This window comes from Lytechinus variegatus, chromosome 3 (genome assembly GCF_018143015.1).
Source record: "Lytechinus variegatus isolate NC3 chromosome 3, Lvar_3.0, whole genome shotgun sequence".
NCBI classification, from domain to species: Eukaryota; Metazoa; Echinodermata; class Echinoidea; order Temnopleuroida; family Toxopneustidae; genus Lytechinus; species Lytechinus variegatus.
This window is the reverse complement of record NC_054742.1, coordinates 55,124,838-55,147,270: the sequence shown is the minus strand read 5'-3', so window position 1 is coordinate 55,147,270 and position 22,433 is coordinate 55,124,838. Positions and strand designations below refer to the sequence as shown.

At 37.2% G+C, this 22,433-nt stretch overlaps 1 protein-coding gene across 1 annotated transcript in view; it reads left to right on the top strand.

Annotated features, from left to right (window-relative positions):
* Positions 1–9,861: 9,861 nt before the first annotated feature.
* Positions 9,862–22,433, top strand: part of LOC121411404 (protein hinderin-like) — a 32,627-nt gene continuing 20,055 nt past the window's right edge. Inside the window, exons 1-10 of the mRNA XM_041604125.1 lie at positions 9,862–9,931; positions 10,557–10,607; positions 11,344–11,510; positions 12,400–12,497; positions 13,180–13,295; positions 14,697–14,812; positions 15,284–16,577; positions 18,047–18,170; positions 18,831–19,216; positions 20,954–21,116. Of these exons, the coding sequence (XP_041460059.1) occupies positions 9,889–9,931; positions 10,557–10,607; positions 11,344–11,510; positions 12,400–12,497; positions 13,180–13,295; positions 14,697–14,812; positions 15,284–16,577; positions 18,047–18,170; positions 18,831–19,216; positions 20,954–21,105 (2,547 nt within the window). The 5' untranslated portion in view covers positions 9,862–9,888 and the 3' untranslated portion in view covers positions 21,106–21,116. The remainder of the gene's footprint in view (positions 9,932–10,556; positions 10,608–11,343; positions 11,511–12,399; positions 12,498–13,179; positions 13,296–14,696; positions 14,813–15,283; positions 16,578–18,046; positions 18,171–18,830; positions 19,217–20,953; positions 21,117–22,433) is intronic.

Genomic DNA, 22,433 nt, shown 5'->3' with positions numbered 1-22,433 from the left:
TAACCCTACATAGGCGGCGGAAGCGGGGGGCCTAAATTTGAGTTGGGGGACGCCCCCCCCCCTGAATTTTTTGCCGATGAGCTTTTTTTTCTTTCTTTTTTTGCTTGTCAATTTTTTTTGCTATTCAGTTTTTTTTGCATGTGTCCCCCTTCCAATTTTCGGTAGATAACCTGTTTTTTTTACTTGTCAAAAAATTTAGGTGGTTCCCCCCTAAAATGGTTGGCTTCCGCCGCCAATGTAACCCTATATAATTACTTAAAACATAGTAATGGAGCCACTGGGTGTATATAGGTTTAGTAGCGAAATCTTAAAAACTTTTCCCAATAGAAACATCATGACTAGAATCAATTAACAACATTACAATAACCAAATTCGATTGAGTAACAACTGGATAAGGAAGTAGTCAAACGAAAAAATATATCTATTATTATCATTATTAATGTCAAAATATTTGCGAGGCTCTTACACTACCCTAAAATTATACCCTTACATTACACAACATTAAAACAGTTATTCCCCCACACAATATATGGACATTTTGCACTCCATGGGGAGTAATTTCAGCTAGCTGCCATGTCAAAATGCTGGAAAGCTCAGGGGCAGATCCAGCTTTTTATAAAGTAGGGAAATTTTTTGAAAATCTGTGTGTGAAAATGGCGTTTTCTTGCAACTAAAACACCACTATTTTGGTATAGAGGTCGTTGCCAAATTAACCCCCATGAAAATTTGTAAAATTGAGTTGCATTTTCCTATAATGTAAGGCCAGTTAACAACACAGATACAAAGAATTGGGGACCTTGGAATAAGCACTGTTAGCCTAATACTTTTATTATGAACAGCTTGTCACTGATACTCAGATCAGACTGATAAAAAAGTGAGCAACTTGAACCAGGCGCGTACGCAGGATTTTTGAAGGGGGGGGGGGGTTTCGAGCTGATTTTTTTTTAAATCTCCCGCCCAGTCTCTAAAAAGTGATGAGCGGGGGGGGGGGGGGGGGGGAAGGTGATGATTTTTTTCAGCGCTGCAAATATGACAATAACATTTAAGTGGGGATGGGTATGTAACAGTGCGGTCATGACCCGCGAGCGAGCAGAAATGTTCTCGTTTTTGCGTTGAAAACATAACCTTTTTGTCAATAGTTTGTTGGTATCATAGTCGATGCTACATGTCCTTCGGATCGTAGCACTGATGATATGGCCAACCGCGTAGCCAGGATTTCATTTTTGGAGGGGGCGGTAAATGCACGCGCGTGCCAACACTTACAGAGCGCGCGAAGCGCGCTCCCTAGGGGGGGGTGCAGGGAGGGGGAGTTTCCCCCTCCCGCGTGAAGCGCGAAGCTTTTAGTGTTTCATAAATTAAAATGAAAAGGAGCCGTTTCTCTTGTCTCTAGTACCTCCAATGACTATATTGCGATTTTGAACCTTAATTGTTTTCAAAAGTGATTGTAAACGCACAAAAGAGGTATACAATGGAGGAAATTAAAATGATAATAACTCAGCGCGAAGCGCGGAAGCTAAAGTGATTTATCAATTTTTCTTGCCATAAAAAGGGTCCCGAGAAAAGGGTATTCTCAAAGATATATTGAAACTTTCTTTGGAAAGATCAGATTTGATTACAAACAATTTAGCATCAGTGCATATTTTTAACTCGCAAAACAGAGGAGAAGATTGGTAGAGGAAGATATTCCTCCCCGCGATGAGCAATGAAACTCTGAAATTTCAAAGGGCGGACGTTTCATCAAATGTAGATATCTCTAATACCAAATCGTCTCTAATTCAATTGATTTTCTAAGATTATTGAACTTCATTACAAGGAAAATAGTGCGCATAAAGTTGAAACTTATGTGATTTATTGAAATTATCTATCTATATAATAAAGGATGATTAATTTTTTTGACTTATCCTGAAGCGCTTCATTTTGAATATAAAGAAACTTAAGTGTCATTCAAAATTTCAAACTGAGGGCGCAAAACAGGACAGGAGATGAATGTATACAGGGAAATGACATGAAGTTTAATATAATTTGATAAAAAATATTGTACTTTTTTATTTAATACGACACGAATTCCATACCTTCCTCTTTTTAAATTAGGAACCTGTTTGCCCCCAAATTATGGTTTAGTAATGAGCTGAAAAGCGGGAGAAGCTGACTTTATGGAGGTGACGGCAGAAACTGATATAAAGATTTTACCCGCTCGGAGCCGACCAGACCAGAAGCGCGATCAATTGAAAAAAAAAAAGATAACTTCATACATTTACTTCGGCCTAACCTTACTCAAATTCATGCCCTAATGTATACAATTTTAACTTTAACTGGCAAGAAGCACATAGCTGAGGTGGAAAAACAGGGTTAGAGAAAAGGTGGGGGAACAATGGAGAACTTCAATATTGTCATTTAACCGCGCGCAGCGCGGAAGCAAAATTCATATATGAATTCAAAGCAAGAAGAGTGAAGGAGTTTCTCTTTTGAGAAAAAAATAAAGAATAAATAGAAAAAACACAAAGCTACCTTTCTTCCCTTTTCCTTTTCTCCTCTCCTTTTTTCCCTTCTTTTTTTTCTTTTTGGGGACGTTTTTTTTTGTTGGGGAGGGGGGGGGGGGCGACCGCCCCCCCTGGCTACGCGCCTGGATATGGCCTTGATCAGAACACTAGAAACTTGAGAAATGTCATGAATAATTACGAGCGAGCGGAGCAAGCGAGCCGAAATGTTTGCGTTTTTCCGTCAAAACATACAATTCTTCTCAATAGCTTGTTGGTAATGATTACATATTAGTTGATGATACATGTCCTTCTGCTCGTAAGTCTCATGATATGGCCTTGATCAAGAGACTAGAAACTTAAGAAATTTCATAAATGATTACGAGCGAGCGGAGTGAGCGAGCCGAAATTTTCGCGTTTTCCCGTCAAAACATACATTTCTTGTCAATAGTTTGTTAGTAAATCAAGTATTAGTCGATGCTACATGTCCTTCTATTCGTAACACTCATAAAACGGCCTTGAACAGGAGACTAGATACTTATGGAATTTCATAACGAGCGAGCGGAGCGAGCTAACCGACATTTTAGCGTTTTCCGTCATTTTGGTTTCATATTGGTAAAACATATTTTGTAAGAAAACGTATGTCTTTGTCTTGGTTCACTTGTATTCATAAGTATACATCATGATTATCATGTATGGCCTTGTTAATGGCGATACCGTGATCATGTCGGCGACATGCGGAAATAAAAGATATAATAAAATGGAGCGAGCGAAGCGAGCGGAAATTTTTTCTGTGTTTTTCGTCGGAAACATGAGATTCTGTTCATTATTGCTGTCATATACATTATTGGGTAGGGGAACTGTCCGTAACCAGACCAAGGAGTTATCAGGCGCTTGCCCGATAACTCCTTGACCAGACCGACCTCTGGGGAGACAAGCAAAAAAAAAAAGGAAACGAAAAGGGGGGGGGGTTTGAACCCCCGAAACCCCCCCCCCCCTTGCGTACGCGCCTGACTTGAACAAGTATAATCCAGGAAATGAGCAGCCCAGCTCAGCGTGCGTTGCCAGGTTAAATCTTCACAAAATCCCCACCCAAAACGACACTTATCCCCGAAGTTGCCAAATTTTGACAGAAAATCCCCAAATTCGTTTTTCATAAAACTCAATATTATTTTCATTCCCAAATATTCATTTTTCATCCCCAAAGACTTCAACCATCCCCCAATTTTTTTTTAATGTGGGGATTTTGGGGATGAGAATCGGCAACGCTGCCTAGCTTGTCACTTCGGCGGTGGCCCGTGTCCTCAAGAAAGCTGAGGGGGGAGGGGGGCAAGGGAATCTGTGACATTTGTTTGCCCAACCCCCTCCCCCAAATAAGAAATAATAATAATAATAATAAATGAAATAAATACATAGAAATAGAATAAAATAAAATTACAAGTTAAAAAAAAAAAGATAAGATTTAAAAAAATGATCCCCGGATTTTTTTTGGGGGGATTGCAACCATAGGGTTAGGGTTTATTAATTTTATCACAACGCCCTTAAGGTCAAGTCCACCCCAGAAAAATGTTGATTTGAATTAATAAATAGAGAAAAATCAAACTAGCATAACGCTGAACATCTCATCAGAATCATAATAGCAACTATAAGGAGCGATTAAATTTTTTTTTAAATGACCCTACCACTATAGGGTATCTGGGGAGAGGGGGAGATTAGGGGATATGGCCAAAATAGTATCATGACTTAGAAAAGGGGAGGAAGAGAGAAGAAAGAAAGGGAAAGGGAAAACCCGGGGGGAGAATAATATAAGATATCATATTCTGGATATAAGTCCAAATCTATCAAAAGATTAGATTTTGTATAGTAAAAATGTCAAGCAACTTCAAACTATTTTAAAGATTGTGCCCTATACCCACCAGGTATTGGCCTTCATTTTGTTAGAGGGCCGGCCGGGGGGGGGCATCATACCACAGTTCCCTACATATACGTACAGTGCGACCTTTCATTAATTTAATTTAGAAATAATGATATTTGTATATATAGCGCTTAACCATGCATGTTAACACTTATTTCTCTAAGCGCTCTACAATAATGCAGCCTAATTACCCTGGACATTTACCCTTAAGGAGAATGAAACCCTTTGGAACAAGACAGCTTGTGTGAAAACAGAAAAATCAAGGAAATAGAATAATGAAAGTTTGAGAAAAATCGGACAAATAATGAGAAAGTTATGAACATTTGAATATTGCGATCACTAATGCTATGGAGATCCTCACATTGGCAATGCGACAAAGATGTGCGACGTCACTTGTGAACAACTTTCCCCATATACTTTATTTCACTGAAACTGCTTCTTTTTATCACATCTATCAGTAGATCATGTATTCTTTTTATAAGAGGGCATTTAATGCAGATTTTCAAAGAATACATCATGGATAAAGAGTTTGTATCACCATAAAAAAAGCAAAAGAGACATTTTGAGGGTATTTTATAGTCCATGATCAAAGGGAAAGTTGTTCACATGTGACATCACATATCCTTGTCGCATTGCCAATAGGAGGATCGCCATGGCATTAGTGATTGCAATTTTCAAATGCTCATAACTTTCTCATTATTTGTCAGACTTTTCTCAAACTTTCTTTGTTCTTATCCTTTTATTTTTCTGTTTTGACATAAGCCTACTTGTTCCAAAGGTTTCACTCCCCTTTAATTAATCATATTACCCGTTACTTACATCCCATTATCATGTAAGCCCGTAGCCAGGGGGGGGGGGTTCAAAATCAAGAAAAATATGGGATGAAACATTCTTTTGGAGACGAAATGGCAACCTATATCCTTTTTCGGGGAGGGGGTTATTTTTATTTTTGTTTTGTTTTATTTCGAATATTTAGACATATTTTGTCGTCTTTTATACCTTATTTTCGAAATTGACGGTGGCGATACTCTTTAAAGAGCAAATAAATAGCAATGTGAGAGGATTCTTCAACATCTTAAGTATGTAATTCTGAAATGAAAATTCAAAGGAATTTAAAGGGATTTTGACTATAAGTAATAGGCGTATAAACTGAACGTTGTGATGACGTGGGTCTAAAAAGCAATATTATTTTTATTGCGTAGAGGTCTATTTCTCTAGACCTTTCAATAATTGATGAACTAGCTCAAAGCTCGCTAACCAAAAATCAAGCATATGTTCCCATGTTAATTTTGGCATATTTCGAATGTGCTTAAGTAACTCTGTGCAAAATTTGGTGAAAATGACATGTATTTTATTTTAACTGTGGAACGTGTGGATGGTCCGGGCTGAAAGTATTTATAGCTTAATACTTCACTGAGCAACGAATGCCGAAAATTTCATCAAAATCGGATCACAAATAATTGAAATTTAAAGTTTAGCAATATTTTGTGAAAACAGTCATCTGAATATTCATTAGGTGGGCTGATGATGTCACATCTCCACTTTTCTTATGTTATTACATAAAATCATATGTTTTTCATTATTTCATACTTGTGTGCATGTCTCCCTTATAATGAAATAAGTTGCAGCAATAAATATCTAATGCACTAAATCATTTCTCAATCCAATATTCTAGTTCTTGGAGGAAAAAAATTGAATAAACCTAATTTCATATAGTAAAATACAAAATAATATTGAATATTCATGAAGACATGCCTAGAAGAAAATCTTCTCCAAGAAGACTTTCAGTACGTGTCTCATTCTATTACATGAAATGTGAAATAATAACGTTTCATTCGTCTCTGAACATGTGGAATTCGCATTGTATATGGTTCATTCAAGCTGGATCTTAATTATTGTAAAATCTGTATAAAAAATGAAATATTGTAGGCCTATAATTCAGTCTCATCATTAGCATACCTACCAGGATGTACACATAATATATACTAATCTTTTGTGAAATTACGGAAAACTTTGAAATGTCATAACTTATTTTTACATCCGAAAATTTTCAGCGTACTGCTTGTTGAATTTTTCTCTCTTTATTTAATTCAACTCTTTGGGGGTAGACTAGTCCTTTAATTACTATCATCGTCCAAATTCATGATTATTTGTTTATGTTATAATGATGTATTAATATGTAATATCCCGGTACTATATATAAATTTGATAATGTAACATGCAAATAAAAAAGAAACTTAAAAAGCAAACCAAAACCAGGGATCGGGTTTTCCATCAATACTACTCCCTGCCCCCCCCCCAAATTCCATGTCGGGGACAGGATCATCTCGCAGTCCGCGGGCGCATATATCCGTAATTCCGTATGCTATCCATATACATCTCTATGATGCTATCGAATTCGCATATATTCGAGATCGCCGGGCTATGGGCGGCCATAAGTGCCAAAATTACCGATTTGAGAAATATATATGTACCGTTGAAAATAAACTAAAATGCAGAAATATATCTAAAAATAAAGAAATTTTTAAAATAATTAAGATAACAAAAAAATAGAAATTCACAGAATCAAACATTAGTGCAGAAATAAGGACAAACACAAAAACAAGACAATCGCAAAGAATAAATGATAAAAAATACGTAGATAACCATATAATTGAACACAATCACAGAAATATAGGTTCATGCAGGAATAGAGAAAGACTGAGAAATGTAAAGACATTCATAGAATTAAATACAACTTCAGAAATATAGACAACCGCAGAATTGAAGAGAACTACAGGAATAATAGAGACGTCAGAAATAAAGACATTTTCAAAAATATAGACAGCCAGAGAATTGTAGACAACCTAATAAATATAGACAATCTCAGAATTTAAGAAAACTTCAGAAACATAAACAACAGAAATATAGACAACCTCAGAACACAAAAACTTCAGAAACATAAACAACAACAGAAATAGAGGCAACCTCAGAAATACAGACAACCGCAAAATTAAACAAAACGACTGAATTATAGTCCATCGCAAATAGCGCTACCTCGTCGAAAATAGAGACTGCAGAAATTCTGGAGAGCACAGAAATTCTGTAGAGCTGAGAAATAAAAGTACAGCACGTCAAACATACTGGAAATGAGAGGGCAATAGAGGGCGTACTACCACCACGCACGTGTATGATGCATGCATGCGACGAATGCGATCGAGCATGTGCTATGGTTTTCATCGTTACCGGTATTTTGTATTACATTATCCCACTTGTTTTGGGATTTAATTTCAACCTCTATGGTTGATTACGTTTGTTGGGCCTGAACTTGGTAAAGAGGACTTCGTGAAACAGCGGACAAGTAGCTCACTATCTCCGATTCAGTCAAGAAGTTAGACTTATAACGGTGTTGAGAAACGGGCCCCATGATGTCTAATCTACGATGACCGGCGTGAAGTTGGTTGGATATTCGATATTCGATATTCAAACTGTGAAGTTGGTTGGATATTCAGGTTCGATATTCAAACGCGTGTGAAGTTGGACAGATATTCAATATTCGATATTAAAAAATTAGGGGTTTTGAAAGCTAGCTAGGGGGTTTAAAAGGTGGAACACGTCTCGGGCAACCATAAAATAGCTGGCTTGCCCTAATACGAGGATTTTTTAGGGGACAAAAGTCAGTGAATAAAAGGGTTGGAAATTTCTAATTTAATTGTTTTTTTCAAGGGCCCCCAGGGATATCCCGACGGCCTAGCCAGGGTAACCACCTATCCTAACTTGTAGAACTCGATTCGGGTAACAAGATAAACACCTGCTTGACCCGGCGCATGTACATTAAGGGGGCTCAAATTAACAAAATTAAAGGGAATAAAGGGCTATTTAGACCATTTTTTAATTAAAAAAAGTATTTTTTTTCAAGGGGCCCCCAGGGATATCGTGTTTATCGTGTTACCCGAATCGAGTTCTACAAGTTAGGATAGGTGGTTACCCTGGCTAGGCCGTCGGGATATCCCTGGGGGCCCCTTGAAAAAATACTTTTTTTAATTAAAAAATGGTCTAAATAGCCCTTTATTCACTTTAATTTTGTTAATTTGAGCCCCTTAATGTACATGCGCCGGGTCAAGCAGGTGTTTATCGTGTTACCCGAATCGAGTTCTACAAGTTAGGATAGGTGGTTACCCTGGCTAGGCCGTCGGGATATCCCTGAGGGCCCCTTGAAAAAAACAATTAAATTAGAAATTTCCAACCCTTTTATTCACTGACTTTTGTCCCCTAAAAAATCCTCGTATTAGGGCAAGCCAGCTATTTTATGGTTGCCCGAGACGTGTTCCACCTTTTAAACCCCTAGCTAGCTTTCAAAACCCCTAATTTTTTATATCGAATATTGAATATCTGTCCAACTTCACACGCGTTTGAATATCGAACCTGAATATCCAACCAACTTCACAGTTTGAATATCGAATATCGAATATCCAACCAACTTCACGCCGGTCATCGTAGATTAGACATCATGGGGCCCGTTTCTCAACACCGTTATAAGTCTAACTTCTTGACTGAATCGGAGATAGTGAGCTACTTGTCCGCTGTTTCACGAAGTCCTCTTTACCAAGTTCAGGCCCAACAAACGTAATCAACCATAGAGGTTGAAATTAAATCCCAAAACAAGTGGGATAATGTAATACAAAATACCGGTAACGATGAAAACCATAGCACATGCTCGATCGCATTCGTCGCATGCATGCATCATACACGTGCGTGGTGGTAGTACGCCCTCTATTGCCCTCTCATTTCCAGTATGTTTGACGTGCTGTACTTTTATTTCTCAGCTCTACAGAATTTCTGTGCTCTCCAGAATTTCTGCAGTCTCTATTTTCGACGAGGTAGCGCTATTTGCGATGGACTATAATTCAGTCGTTTTGTTTAATTTTGCGGTTGTCTGTATTTCTGAGGTTGCCTCTATTTCTGTTGTTGTTTATGTTTCTGAAGTTTTTGTGTTCTGAGGTTGTCTATATTTCTGTTGTTTATGTTTCTGAAGTTTTCTTAAATTCTGAGATTGTCTATATTTATTAGGTTGTCTACAATTCTCTGGCTGTCTATATTTTTGAAAATGTCTTTATTTCTGACGTCTCTATTATTCCTGTAGTTCTCTTCAATTTTGCGGTTGTCTATATTTCTGAAGTTGTATTTAATTCTATGAATGTCTTTACATTTCTCAGTCTTTCTCTATTCCTGCATGAACCTATATTTCTGTGATTGTGTTCAATATCTACGTATTTTTTATCATTTATTCTTTGCGATTGTCTTGTTTTTGTGTTTGTCCTTATTTCTGCACTAATGTTTGATTCTGTGAATTTCTATTTTTTTGTTATCTTAATTATTTTAAAAATTTCTTTATTTTTAGATATATTTCTGCATTTTAGTTTATTTTCAACGGTACATATATATTTCTCAAATCGGTAATTTTGGCACTTATGGCCGCCCATACCGGGCCGACGCGACCGGCATCGCGAACTGCAAATGGAAAACAGAGAGTATTCATGCGTATTTTGGTCTAGAGATGGTAAGTTTTGACTTGTTATGCCATTGATCAAAGTGTTATGTATTAATTTTCACAATGGTATTCGTACAGTTTTTGAATTATGTTAAAAAGATAAATGAAGCACTAAAACTTTGAGGTGTAGACTATTTTCGTGACTGTTGTGTTGAGTGTTGTTTTAGTTTTACTCACTGAAAAATCTATATGTGGGACCGTACTTTATTTGTTAACTGCTACTCCAAGGAAGAACAATAAGAAGGAGAAAAAAGAGAAGGGGAAGGATAAAAAGAAGGAGGAGGAGGAGATCGGAAAAGAAACAGGAGAGGGTGGAGAAAGATTAGGAGGAAAAGGAAACGGGACTCAGGAGGAGAAGAAGAAGGTTGCCTGGTTGGGCCAAGACAGAAGAAAGAGGAGAAAAATGAAAGAAGAGGAGGAGGATGAACAAAAAGTTTGAGCCATATTCTTGACAATATGTCTTTTGTCTTTAGAAAATAGGTTTTATAGATTTATGTTTAATTCATGAATATTCTTTTCCTTTTTTTCTTTGTGTACATTCTCTTCAATCTCAATGTTTTTCTTTTTTCTTTTCCTTCCTCTTATTTATCATTACTGACCCTATCCCTCCTTCTCCTGACCTTCCTTATATTAGAAAGTGATGCTGACTTAACAGACATGGCGCAGAGAAGTGCGCATGTGCCTGGTAAGTTTCAACAAAATTAGTCAGCTTTTCTGTTTCAGTTAAAATGCATAAGCCTATAAGAATAAATTTTTCTCATGTTAGGAAATTAATCAAAAGATACAGTCTGTTCTGATTACTGTACTTTTGTATTAAACATTGTTAATCTAATCAACAATCAAACAAACGGGAAGCAAGAATTATATTTTTTGTTCGATCGTTCATTCAACGTTTGAAGTAAACTGTGCTGTATATAAACATAAAGGAAACTTTGCCCAGTCAGAGCCTCAGAGAAACTTTCAAATGACCCCTTTCTTTTTTTTTTAGGTTGTGTCTGATGTTCAGTCTACATACATGTACTTTTTGTTGATATTAATCAGATTTACTCCTATCAGGTTTGACTAAGTCAGACTTGGGTGTATCTAAATTAAAAGAATAATTTGAGAACTTGTAATGCCAAGTACTAACAAAATATTTCTTCCACTGGCATTTCTTTATAAAGTCTATGCCCTTAAGTAATAAGAATCATAAATGATACCAGTATTTTCAATTAATTCTATTTGGGGGCGGAATTTTTAGTTTTGACTAACGTATATAAAGTGGATAAAACTTCAACCTATGAGTAGGGGAAGAGACACCTGTGGGTCATCGTGATTCATTTTGCTTTTCATCTCCCATGCACAGGTGATGCCAAACAAATGATAATGATTATTATAATATACTGATTTTAATAAAGCATTCATTGTTTATTCTTATTAAGGTGTCACTGATACAGCAGCTAGTAGGAAGAGGATTGATTCTTCTGAAGCAAACTTTTCATCCTTGACCAACAAGCAGAAAACCAGCATGTATCATAGTCAGAAAAAGAAAGCAGTGGTCACTAGCTCTGTGATAAAGTCAAGCCTAAAAAGTGAAAATCCATCAAAGGTATGATTTAAACATTTAAAGCATTCATGATTTGACAATTGCAAACATTTTTTGTAGCTTGTAATAATGAAAATATTGCTGAATGAATTTGTTAACTCAATGAAATAATGACTAGAATTTTTTTTGTCAGTTTTGCGTTTTTTAGCAAGAAATAGTTTTTTCATGTCACACAAAATAATAATTGAGTTCATGTACCATTATATAGAGTTTATTTAATCGTTTAGAGTGATACTTCTTTGTCCCGATTGAATTCTATCACAGTTTTTGAAAAAAGTGAAGTTTGGTTATTTGATTAGACAAGAGCACATCTAATATTCTGCCAGGCACTGATGCAAATCTTTTCACACTGATATACCACCAAAATAGAGATTGCATAACAAAATATCATTTCAATCCATTTGAAAACTAGATTTCTGTGATTTTTAAAAGCTTGCACTCAATGATTACGAAGTTTTACAGAAGACCTGTAATCTTGATGATGGAGCTAGAACCTTTTTTTGAATAAAAATGTGAAATTTGTTGAATCTTCTTAATATTTCATAACGATATGCTCAAGTTAAAGAGATAAGTGATATAATGTATAATATTATGTTGCATACTACTGATATTATTTTTTTCAATTTCTTTCTTTTTTTTTTAACATGTATGTGCATATTTCAGTGTATTTCTTGTTTGGCAGAAAAGATATTTTATAATGCCATGGTGTATGAATATCTGTAAGCGATATAATGATGTTATATGTTACTAATATCAATATCATTATGATGTATTATGTGATTTTATTATGTTATCAATTTTTTATTTAAATAGCCAAAACACAGTGAGTTAGAAACTGGGTTTTGGACATTTAATCAATATTGCAATCATAGTCTTAAATTGTGTTTGACAGGTTAACAAGCAGAGTACCACAAAAGAACAACCTTCCCTGAAGGATCTAAAACCAGAGGATAAGAAGAGGATTGCAAATCTAATCAAAGAACTTGCAAAGTAAGTTTAATATGTGGTTGAGAAATGATTTGGGGAGTATTAGCCATTTTATTAAAGAAAGAAAGTAGGACCAATGATTGTATGTACACGTTTAGAATATATATGCTAGAAAACCATGCCTTCTTATCCCATTTAGCTGATAAAAATGTTCACCTCTTTGACCATTGCCCAACTGTACATTGTATGCTAAGAAGAAGCGCAGACATACGGTAGTGCATTTTTCACTTTTGAAACATTACTTGTCTGGTTTTTAATTTTGCTGGGGCAGATTGCCCCTGATTAATCTTTAATTATTATAGTCACAACAAGAAATACAGATGCATGTCAGAAATTCAGTTGTGAATCTGAACCCACTCCTGTTATTAGATTAGCAAAAAAAGTAAACAAAGAATTAAAAAGATACATGTATACTCCTGCACCACTTAAAATCTCAATGTTAACAAGGTTTTCAATGTGAAGGCCCTGTCACGTCGTTCCGTGTGAGCCCTGCAGGTGAGTTGCCCACAACTCACCCGCAAAAATAATAGTCCGCAAGTCACACTCAAGGCTTGCATGGAACCATGTGACTGGGCCTCAAAGTTTGTGATAAGTTTCAACCAGCATTTTACATATAGATTAAAAGGAGGTTTAGATGGGTAGTTGTTTGATGCTTCAGTTTGCCATTTATCATCGATTCTTTCAGGATTGGGGAGGAGAAGGAAGTTGCCAAAGAACAGCTAGAAGTGGAGAGGAAAGAAAACGAGATGAAGACCAGGAAATTGCAAGCTCAGATACAAGCTATCTTATGTGAACGAGAAAATATCCTTTCAACAAAAAAAAATGGTTATGAATTGTTATTTCTTCATCACATCAGCCACCATTTCTTGGGTATGCACGTTTCAACAAGCCTTTTTATGGCTTTTTGTGCATGCCAGATTTCCATTCATTATTTTGTTCATCTGTATTTTTGTAATTATGTGCCAACCATAATTTTATCATCACCACTATTTGTTTCAGTTCTGTTCTGTTGATAACTTTGCTTTGTTTTATGTTAAACAGCTATTTATTTTTACTTTGTGTATATATACTTTTGTTCTCATTTTGTTCTTTTTAATGAATTTGGAAATAAATGCTGAATTGAATTGAACAAAAACCCATTATCATCCTATGGCCCATATCCTGAACTCGTGTTTGATGTTAAACTCTTGTTTAAAGTTGTGGTTTAACTATGGTAAGCCAATTGTGACACAAATCTTTTACAGAACAGGTTCAATTTTCAGCTCATCTCTTACTCGGGTCAGGTCAGTCATTCATAACTGAATAATTCATCTGTGAATAATGTTAAACTGAATCCGTTTTTTTTGCAATTGTACCATGTTGAAAGAGCACAGTGAACATAAGAAAGATGCAGTGCTAACAAAATTTTACCAATTTTGGCCTCCCATAATTTTAGCACAGAGCTGGGGAATGGCCTTTTTTAAACTGGACTTCAGATTTTGGGCCATTATGTCCCTTCCTGCTGTCTTTCTTATCCTCTCTGTATCCTCCCGTTACTAAACATTATCTTTGAGATGTTGCTAGTTAGATCCCAGTATTTTACATTTAAATCTTGTATAAATGAACTGGCTCATGTGAGTACTTCTCCCTGTAGAATGTTAAATTCTGAATAGTTGCTCTATGCAATAGGACTTGCAGTCATTGCACTTTAGCCAACAGCAGATTCATGTGAGTTTTCTATACAAATTCTGTTATGTTAGGGGTAAACCCATAAAAACAATCTTTTCATTTTGTCTAGTTTTACTTTACTTCACAAACTGCCCAAGCTATGAGAATTTGAGTGTGTCACAACTATCTATGTGAATGAGACAACAGAGACAATTCATTTCAGGCAGGTACCACATACAGGGGGGCAAGACCATTTATTATTTATGGAAATGACATTACTATATGCGTATACTATACTGCACTTGTTACTAGGTATCATGTTACTTACCCAGGCTGTAGCTGAGCTGCCATGTAGATGTTAAAGCATTCAAGGAATCATGGCAGGTACCCATTCACCTCACCTGTGTTTAGTTCAGCCGGTATGGATGAAATTCTTCCCGAAGGAAGAGATTTGAACCCTTGAGCCCCTGATAAAAAAGAAAGAGTCCAACCCACTACACCATGCTGCTTTCACTTTAATACTGAGAAGGATGATTCCTTGACCCATTGTTTTACATATTCAGCAGCAGTATCTAGAATGTCAGAAGCTTCTGTCATCCTACCAATCTAAGGTCTCTCAAGAACAGAAGAATACCTCAGACCCAATTCATGATGGTTCATCATCGCAAAAGGTACAAATCCTAATTTTGTTCATTATTACCCTTTTAAGTGATTTCATGTACATTTTACTGTTAGATAACTTGAGAGATTGATTTGACATCCTTATTCTATCATTTCTGTTATGTTATGAATTTTTTAATAACTAAAATAATGCTTCTATACTTGTCTGACATTCATCTTTATGATCAGAAATTCATAAGTGATCTACAGTATGGTAGCACAATCAACCTGATTAGGCTCAGTGAGATTACCCCCTCCCCAAAATATTTATTGTAATATCAATATATATTTTAAAAGCTTGCATAATCATTCATAAAATTCTATTCTCACTTTCAAGACCCCATTCTCATTGTTTAATGTACAGTGTATTTTTCAATAGTTTGTATTGTGTCATGAATACTATTGCTTTATATATACCAGGGGCTTTTAATTGCATTTCCTATTTTCTTATGATGTGGTGTCTTTTCTGCTTTTTCATTCAGGGACACAAGTCAAAAGATGGCTGGTCTCCCTTAAAGGAGAATGTTCGGACAATATCTCCAACATCTGATCATCCTACATCAAAAGCAGACCAGGAATTTGTGGAGCTGCAGTCTGTGCCTGTATATCCCAGTGACGAGAAGAGCCAACGGAGTGGTGGTCCTGATGGGAGTTATTCCACAAACAAGCATGTGATCTCTGAAAAGCAGTTCAATCCAGTTTTGAGTAGTACACACCGGAAGCATCACCAATCCAGGGTTCCTTCATCTGGTGCAGAAGACATGAGAGCTACCCAAAGTGGAAATTCTTTAAATGGGTTTCCATCCCTACAAGCACAGAGACGTGAAGAGCCAAGCTTGAGTGACTCTCGTCACATGTCAACTGTTCATGGATCCAACAGAAAGGTATCAAGAAGGAGCCAAGACACTTTCTTGCCCATGACAGAAGTCACGGACGATTCTGCAATTACTCCTACACTGCATGCTCCAAGGCGTGAGAGAAGAGAAATAAGGAATAGCTCAGAAAGAACCTCCTGGGTATCCTTGCCAGAGGTGGATGGACAACCCGCATACAGCTATGAGCTCCATGAGCGAGGACCAGGAGCCAGTGAGATCTACAGTGGCTCCATATCTCACCAAAAGAGACAGGAGAGACAGGATTATCATAGCCTGACACCAGAGCAAAGACAGCGACAACTTGGGTCATTGAAAGAGAAGCTTCAGCAGGAACAGGAATGGCTGCAGCAGAAGCTGCAAGAGCAGGAACATTTGCTCCATCAAAAGAGGTTTGAGATAGAGAGGCAGAAGGAAGAACTGAGTCAGTTGGAAGACACAGGGTATGAGCAAGTCAGGAGGAAGTATCTCAGAGGCAGTGCTAGGGAGAAGCAGAGGGAACGCACAGGGGTAGGTGGGGAACGCAAATCAAGGTTTAATGATGTGGTTAGTGTTTTCCCAGAAGACCAATATCATAGGGTGGTTCCTGGAGAAGGAAGAAAGGATGTTACATTGTCATGGCAACAGCATGGTTCTTGGGATGAGGAGCAACCATTATCCACAAACTATCCGCCTGACGAACCTAGGGAGATGGCTCAACAAAACCTGACTGAAAGTCAATTTGGCCATTACCAGGAAGAAGGCATTACTGGTTATGAGGAAAATTATTACCAAGGTTACGATGATGAGGTGGAAGATGCGGAGACTTGGTATCAGATGAGGGAAGCGACAGAAGGAGCAGATAATGGAGGAAGCATTCAAGGTTATGTATCGCTACATCCACAGCAGCCGACAAGGAAACAAGGTAGTTGTTTTCATCTTGTCTCTTAAGACTTTACTGGTGGTAGTTGTTGTGATGATGATTATATTGATGACAGTGATGATGATGATAAAGATGAATATGATGGCGATGGTGTTGATGATGGTTATGGTGATGATGGTTGTGACGATGATGATGATGATGCAATATTTATAAAAAAAACATAGACAAATCACATGTCTCAATGTACTTCAGAGAAACAAACGAAGTACATGTACATACTCAAAAATATTCTTTCTGTTCATAATTTAACAATTACTGAATTGCTGAATAAAAACAGTTTAAATAAATGCTGACTATGTTTGCAGGCATTCAATCGTTTTTGACATTTCATTGTGAGATACAGTACAATAGAATACCAATCTAAACAGTATTGTCAAAGTTACAATAATGAAACCAGCGTTACTTAAACAAAAAAATCTGTCCTGGAACCGTCACAGTATAATTTCAGTTCTTTGATTCAGGAACCATCCCTTACAATGTACCTTCTCGGAGCATGAAACCATTCAAATTTTATTTCCAATTCAAGATGGGATAACATAACTTAATGAAACCGACCCTTGAATAATCCAAGGTACTTCATTATTTCAGTTGGCACACTAGGGCCTCGTCTTACAAAGAGTTAACATTGTTCTGATAACCACAATTATAGAAAGCCAGAAATGCCAACATCTAAAATGCATGATGGTTCAAAAATAATTGTAGGTATGATGTATACTCATACATTTATCATTGTCTTGACAATTCAGCGTGCTTCCTCTCTTTATTTACAAAGGACATTGTGCAAATTTCCAGTCAGTAAAATCATGACAATGATGGATTTCCATGTGATTGATGTTGATTGGATCAATCACAACTCTTTGTAGGACAGGACCCAGCAATGCACTAGTATACAAGTAGCGAATAGGCATGAGTGCGATGGTGCGAGATTTCGCATGAGGTGAAAGAAAGATGAGCGTAGAGCGTTTCTTTCTTTCACCGAATGCGAAATCTCGCACCATCGCATGAATAAGAATATTCGCTATTTGTGTTGTACAACGCCTCGGAATCTAGCAAAAATATTTTTAAAAACCCCAGAGTTTTTCCCTCCAGTAATCTATGAAAAGGGAGCAAAAATATTAAAAGCAAAATCCCACAAGCCGGGCCCACAAGCGCACATTATCTTGGACAGCATTGCGCATTTAGCCAGCGGGCTGTACGCGCATTGTCACCTTATTCAATGAAATCGCATTGTGACATCACCTTCTGAAGCCGTGCAATGGTACATTTTGGATAGTACGTCTTGTGTGCAAAGGTACGAATGTGTGACATTCAACCTCCCATTTGATCGCGTACAACAAGCTAAGTAGGCGTTGCACAATATTGATTTGACTGCAACATATTACTAGTATTATTATTCTTTTAATGTTTGATTGCTTTAAATATTAACATGATACCCTTTTGCTATATTTAAGGTGCCCTTCACCAGTCAGCAGCTGCCACCTCCCATATCTACCAGTCTCGTCACAACTCCGGTCTTAGGCACACCACAAATAATGCTGAGGCAGGAATGAAAAAGGGTTATACTTCTGCTTCAAGGTACGTCTGTTTCTCCTTGATCAATGATAACATGGTCAATTGATCTTTAAACTGCTATGTAACCGTGTAAAGGATGATTGGTCTGTATCTGCACCGCATTGCATTGGTTGATTGGTAAAATGGGAGCATTTTGGGGAGCAAGTTCACTATTTTTTGGTTTCCATGTAGATTTGGCAAACATTTATGTGCCTCCTGGGTGCCTTGCTTGCATATGCAAAAAGCTTTCAGATGTTTATAAGAGAATCAAACCATAGTAATGAAATGATTTGTATGAATGGAGAAAAATAAGAAAACACAAAGAATCAGACCAGGAATGAAAAAGTTTATTCTAAAGTGAGATCACTATTAAAGACTGAATTGCAAATTGGCAACTTGGTGAGTATATTGTGACAAGTGGTAGTCTGCAGGCACAGACCCTGGTTGAAACTTTAATCAACAAGTACTTCTTGATACAAGACCAGCACATATAAAAACTACTGTTTTAAAATCATTGTGTACTAGGCTGCTTATTCAGACCCCAATTCAAGTGAAGGGTTTGCACAGCAGACGAGACAAGTGGTAGGAACATCTCTCCCTGATTTTGATGATTTGCACTATTTTCATATTAAATTGGTTCTGTCTCATAGACTCACTTATTTATTTCCACCTATTGATTATCAGGACAAGTGAGCCCCCAAAACAGTATGGAAATATTTCAACTCTCTTGGATGAAGAGGGATTGACTGGTCTTTCATTGAATGGGTCTAATTCACCATACATTAGACCAGAATCGAAGCCTCGACCCGGTACAACCACCAACCCCAACCTTAAGAGAAGAGGCATCATCCAACCACTGCACCAGACCCATCCTCACTCTCAGGATCAACCTGAGAGGAGAATACGTTCAGCCGGTCAAGTCAGTGGGAGGTTGAGACATAGAGTGGCAGAGGAGCTATACAATCCCCAATTACAAAGAGGAAAGGCTCAGGATTTAACAAAACACCCTACACCAAGTCAAGCCCTGATGGACTCTTCTCAAGAGAAAGGGTCATTGCATTCCTATACAGGTAGATATCAAATCAACCAGGATGTGCATATAACTGTTTTGTGAAATTAAGCGAAATTAAAACTGTCATAACTTTCTTATTTTACATCCAATTTTGATAACATTTTCAGTGTTTTCCTTGTTGGATTTTTCTCTTTTTATTCAAATCAACTCTTTGTTGGGGTGGACTTGTCCTTTAAAGGACAAGTCCACCCCAACAAAAAGTTGATTTGAATAAAAAGAGAAAAATTCAGCAAGCTTACCACAGAAAATTTCACCAAAATCGGATGTGAAATAATAAAGTTACAACATTTTAAATTTTCGCTTTATTTCACAAAACAGTTATATGCTTATCCTGGTCGGCATGCAAATGAGTAGACTGATGATGTCATGCACTCCCTGTTTTGTATTTTATTATATATGAAATATCCTAATTTTCTCCTCATTGTCAAGTGACACGATTAATTACTCCCTGAATACGTGGAATAAGCATTACTTTAATAATGGTTCAGTCAAGTTGGCCCTTATTGTCAAATCTGTAAAAAATGAATTATTGTACAATTCAAACAATAGAAAACAAAAGAAATAATGGGCGAGGGACATTATCGTCTGTCTCATTGGCATGTCACTGAGTTGTGCACATCACTGTATCAAGAAAATAAGCGAAACTTCAAAATGTCATAACTTTCTTATTTTACATCCAATTTTGATGAAATTTTTAGCTTTATGCTAGATTTATTTTTCTCTATTTATTCAACTCAACATTTATCTTGGGTGGACTTGACCTTTAACTACTGTGTAATGCTTAGTAAGTCAAGTAGTCAACCAAACACAATTTTACCTCAATCATTCTGGAGGTTAAGGAAAGTTTGTGTCTTTTTTACTTTTCTACTAATCACATAAGTCATACCTGTCCCTATCCAATCGGAACAGCCCTGGGGCCCGACTTTCAAAGAATTATGGTTGATCTGATCACCATAAAAATGTCACATACAGGAAATTTGCACAATGTTCTTGTAAAGAAAGATAAGCACACTGAATTTTCAAGAAATCGATGAATGTTCGAATATACATCATAGTTAGAAAATGTTTTGAACAAACGTATATTAGATGTTGACGTTGCTGGCTTTCCATAGTTGTGTGGTTGTAAGACAGGGCCCTGATCTTTGGTGAAAGAAAGAGCCTCTTTGTTAAGTTTCATTAGGATTTGCACTTGGCATGTATGCTAAAGGCTTGGTCCCACTGCACTTAGGGATGCAAAGAGGATGTAAAACGGAAAAGAATCTTGCCATCCGTTGGAAAACTTTATGTATCAGTTGTGTACTCTTTGCATACGTGTTTCATATGCTCGATATCCATCGAGCATCCATTCCTCTGTGATTTCATTGTTCGCCCATTGTCTGGAGCAGATGAAAACGGATGGAGCCACCCCAAAATTTTGCTTGTCCACTGTATCCATTATGAATACGTTTTGTGTCTGTTGGCCAGTGGGACCAGGCCTTTACTTTGAAACTGAGAGTACCGTAGAATCTACCGAAATCAACCTTCCATAAGTCAAATATAAATCTAAATCAAAGCAATCGATCTATCAGACCAGAATGTGCATGTCTTATTTACATCTTCTAAGTCGAATTTTACATAATGGAGACATGTTTCTATGGTCCCAAGAGGTCAAGTCACCCGTAGTTGCACTTAGTCAGTCAATATTTCTTTTCCAATACACTAATACACTTCATGAAAAATTTGATCCCTTCTGCAGATGCTGCCAGAGAAGACGACGCCCTCCACGCACACCTAGTTCAAAGGTCACATCAGGTCATCCGGGAGATTGGGATGTTACTCAATCAGAGTGCTGAGATGGGAGAAGAGGAGGAGTCCAAGGTTCTTGAAGATATCTTCTTTCTGAAGTGAATTTCTCAGAGGTAGGGCTGTAATAGAATTTTGATCAATCTTACTTCTGGCGGAAGGGTGTTATAGTTGGGGATCATCCATTTTATTGGATGGCACTCATCAGATTGCTGAAAGAGGAAAAAAGGAGGAACCTGAGGTTTTAGAAGATATTTTCTGCCTCAAGGGAATATCTCAGAGGTAGGGCTGTCAGAAAGGAAGTTACCATGAAAGAGATGTTTTGAACTAATGTTGTAAGTTAGAGCAATTACGGGATCGGAGTTCGGTTCGGAAGTTTCGCTCCTAAAATCGGAATCGGTTCGGATATCGGATCGGAAGATATTCAAAAACAAAAAAAATTTATTAAAATTTGTATGTGGCCGGCGCGTGGACAAATGCGGCACGCTACACTGATGGCAGAATTGTTTTGATCTCCGACAAAAGCGGAGGAAGAAGATGATGAGTTGTTTTGATCTCCGACATAATCGGAGGAAGGAAAATAAGATAATGACGTTCCAGCGCGCGACACTACAGGGTTGGTATCGCCTTCTCTACAACATATCACTTCGATGTTGTAGAGAAGGTGAATATCACGGTAAACAACTCTTGATAATAATGCGTCTTTTTCGGGAGGTCATGCGACCTTTTTTGAGATTACATTACCTCCGCCATCACTACGATGTTGTAGAGAAGGTGAATATCATAAAATAAACAACTCTGGATAATAATGCGTCCTTTTTGGGAGGTCATGCGACCTTTAAGAGTTTACGATTACCTCCGCCATCACTACGATGTTGTAGAGAAGGTGAATATCATGGTAAACAACTCTAGATAATAATGCGTTTACCGTGATATTCACCTTCTCTACAACATCGTAGTGATGGCGGAGGTAATCGTAAACTCTTAAAGGTCGCATGACCTCCCGAAAAAGACGCATTATTATCAAGAGTTGTTTACCGTGATATTCACCTTCTCTACAACATCATAGTGATGGTGGAGGTAATCGTAAACTCTTAAAGGTCGCATGACCTCCCGAAAAAGACGCATTATTATCCAGATTGGTTAACCATGATATTCACCTCCTCTACAACATCGTAGTGATGGCGGAGGTAATCGTAATCTCATAAAGGTCGCATGACCTCCCGAAAAAGACGCATTATTATCCAGAGTTGTTCACCATGATATTTACCTTCTCTACAACATCGTAGTGATAGCGGAGGTAATCGTAAACTCTTAGAGGACGTATAGTCAGATAGTCGTAAATATTACCGCGCATGTCAGCGTGTTCAACTAAATCTTATTTGCCTCCGCTTAAGATCAAAACATAGCGTCTTTTCGTTGTTTTTCTTCCT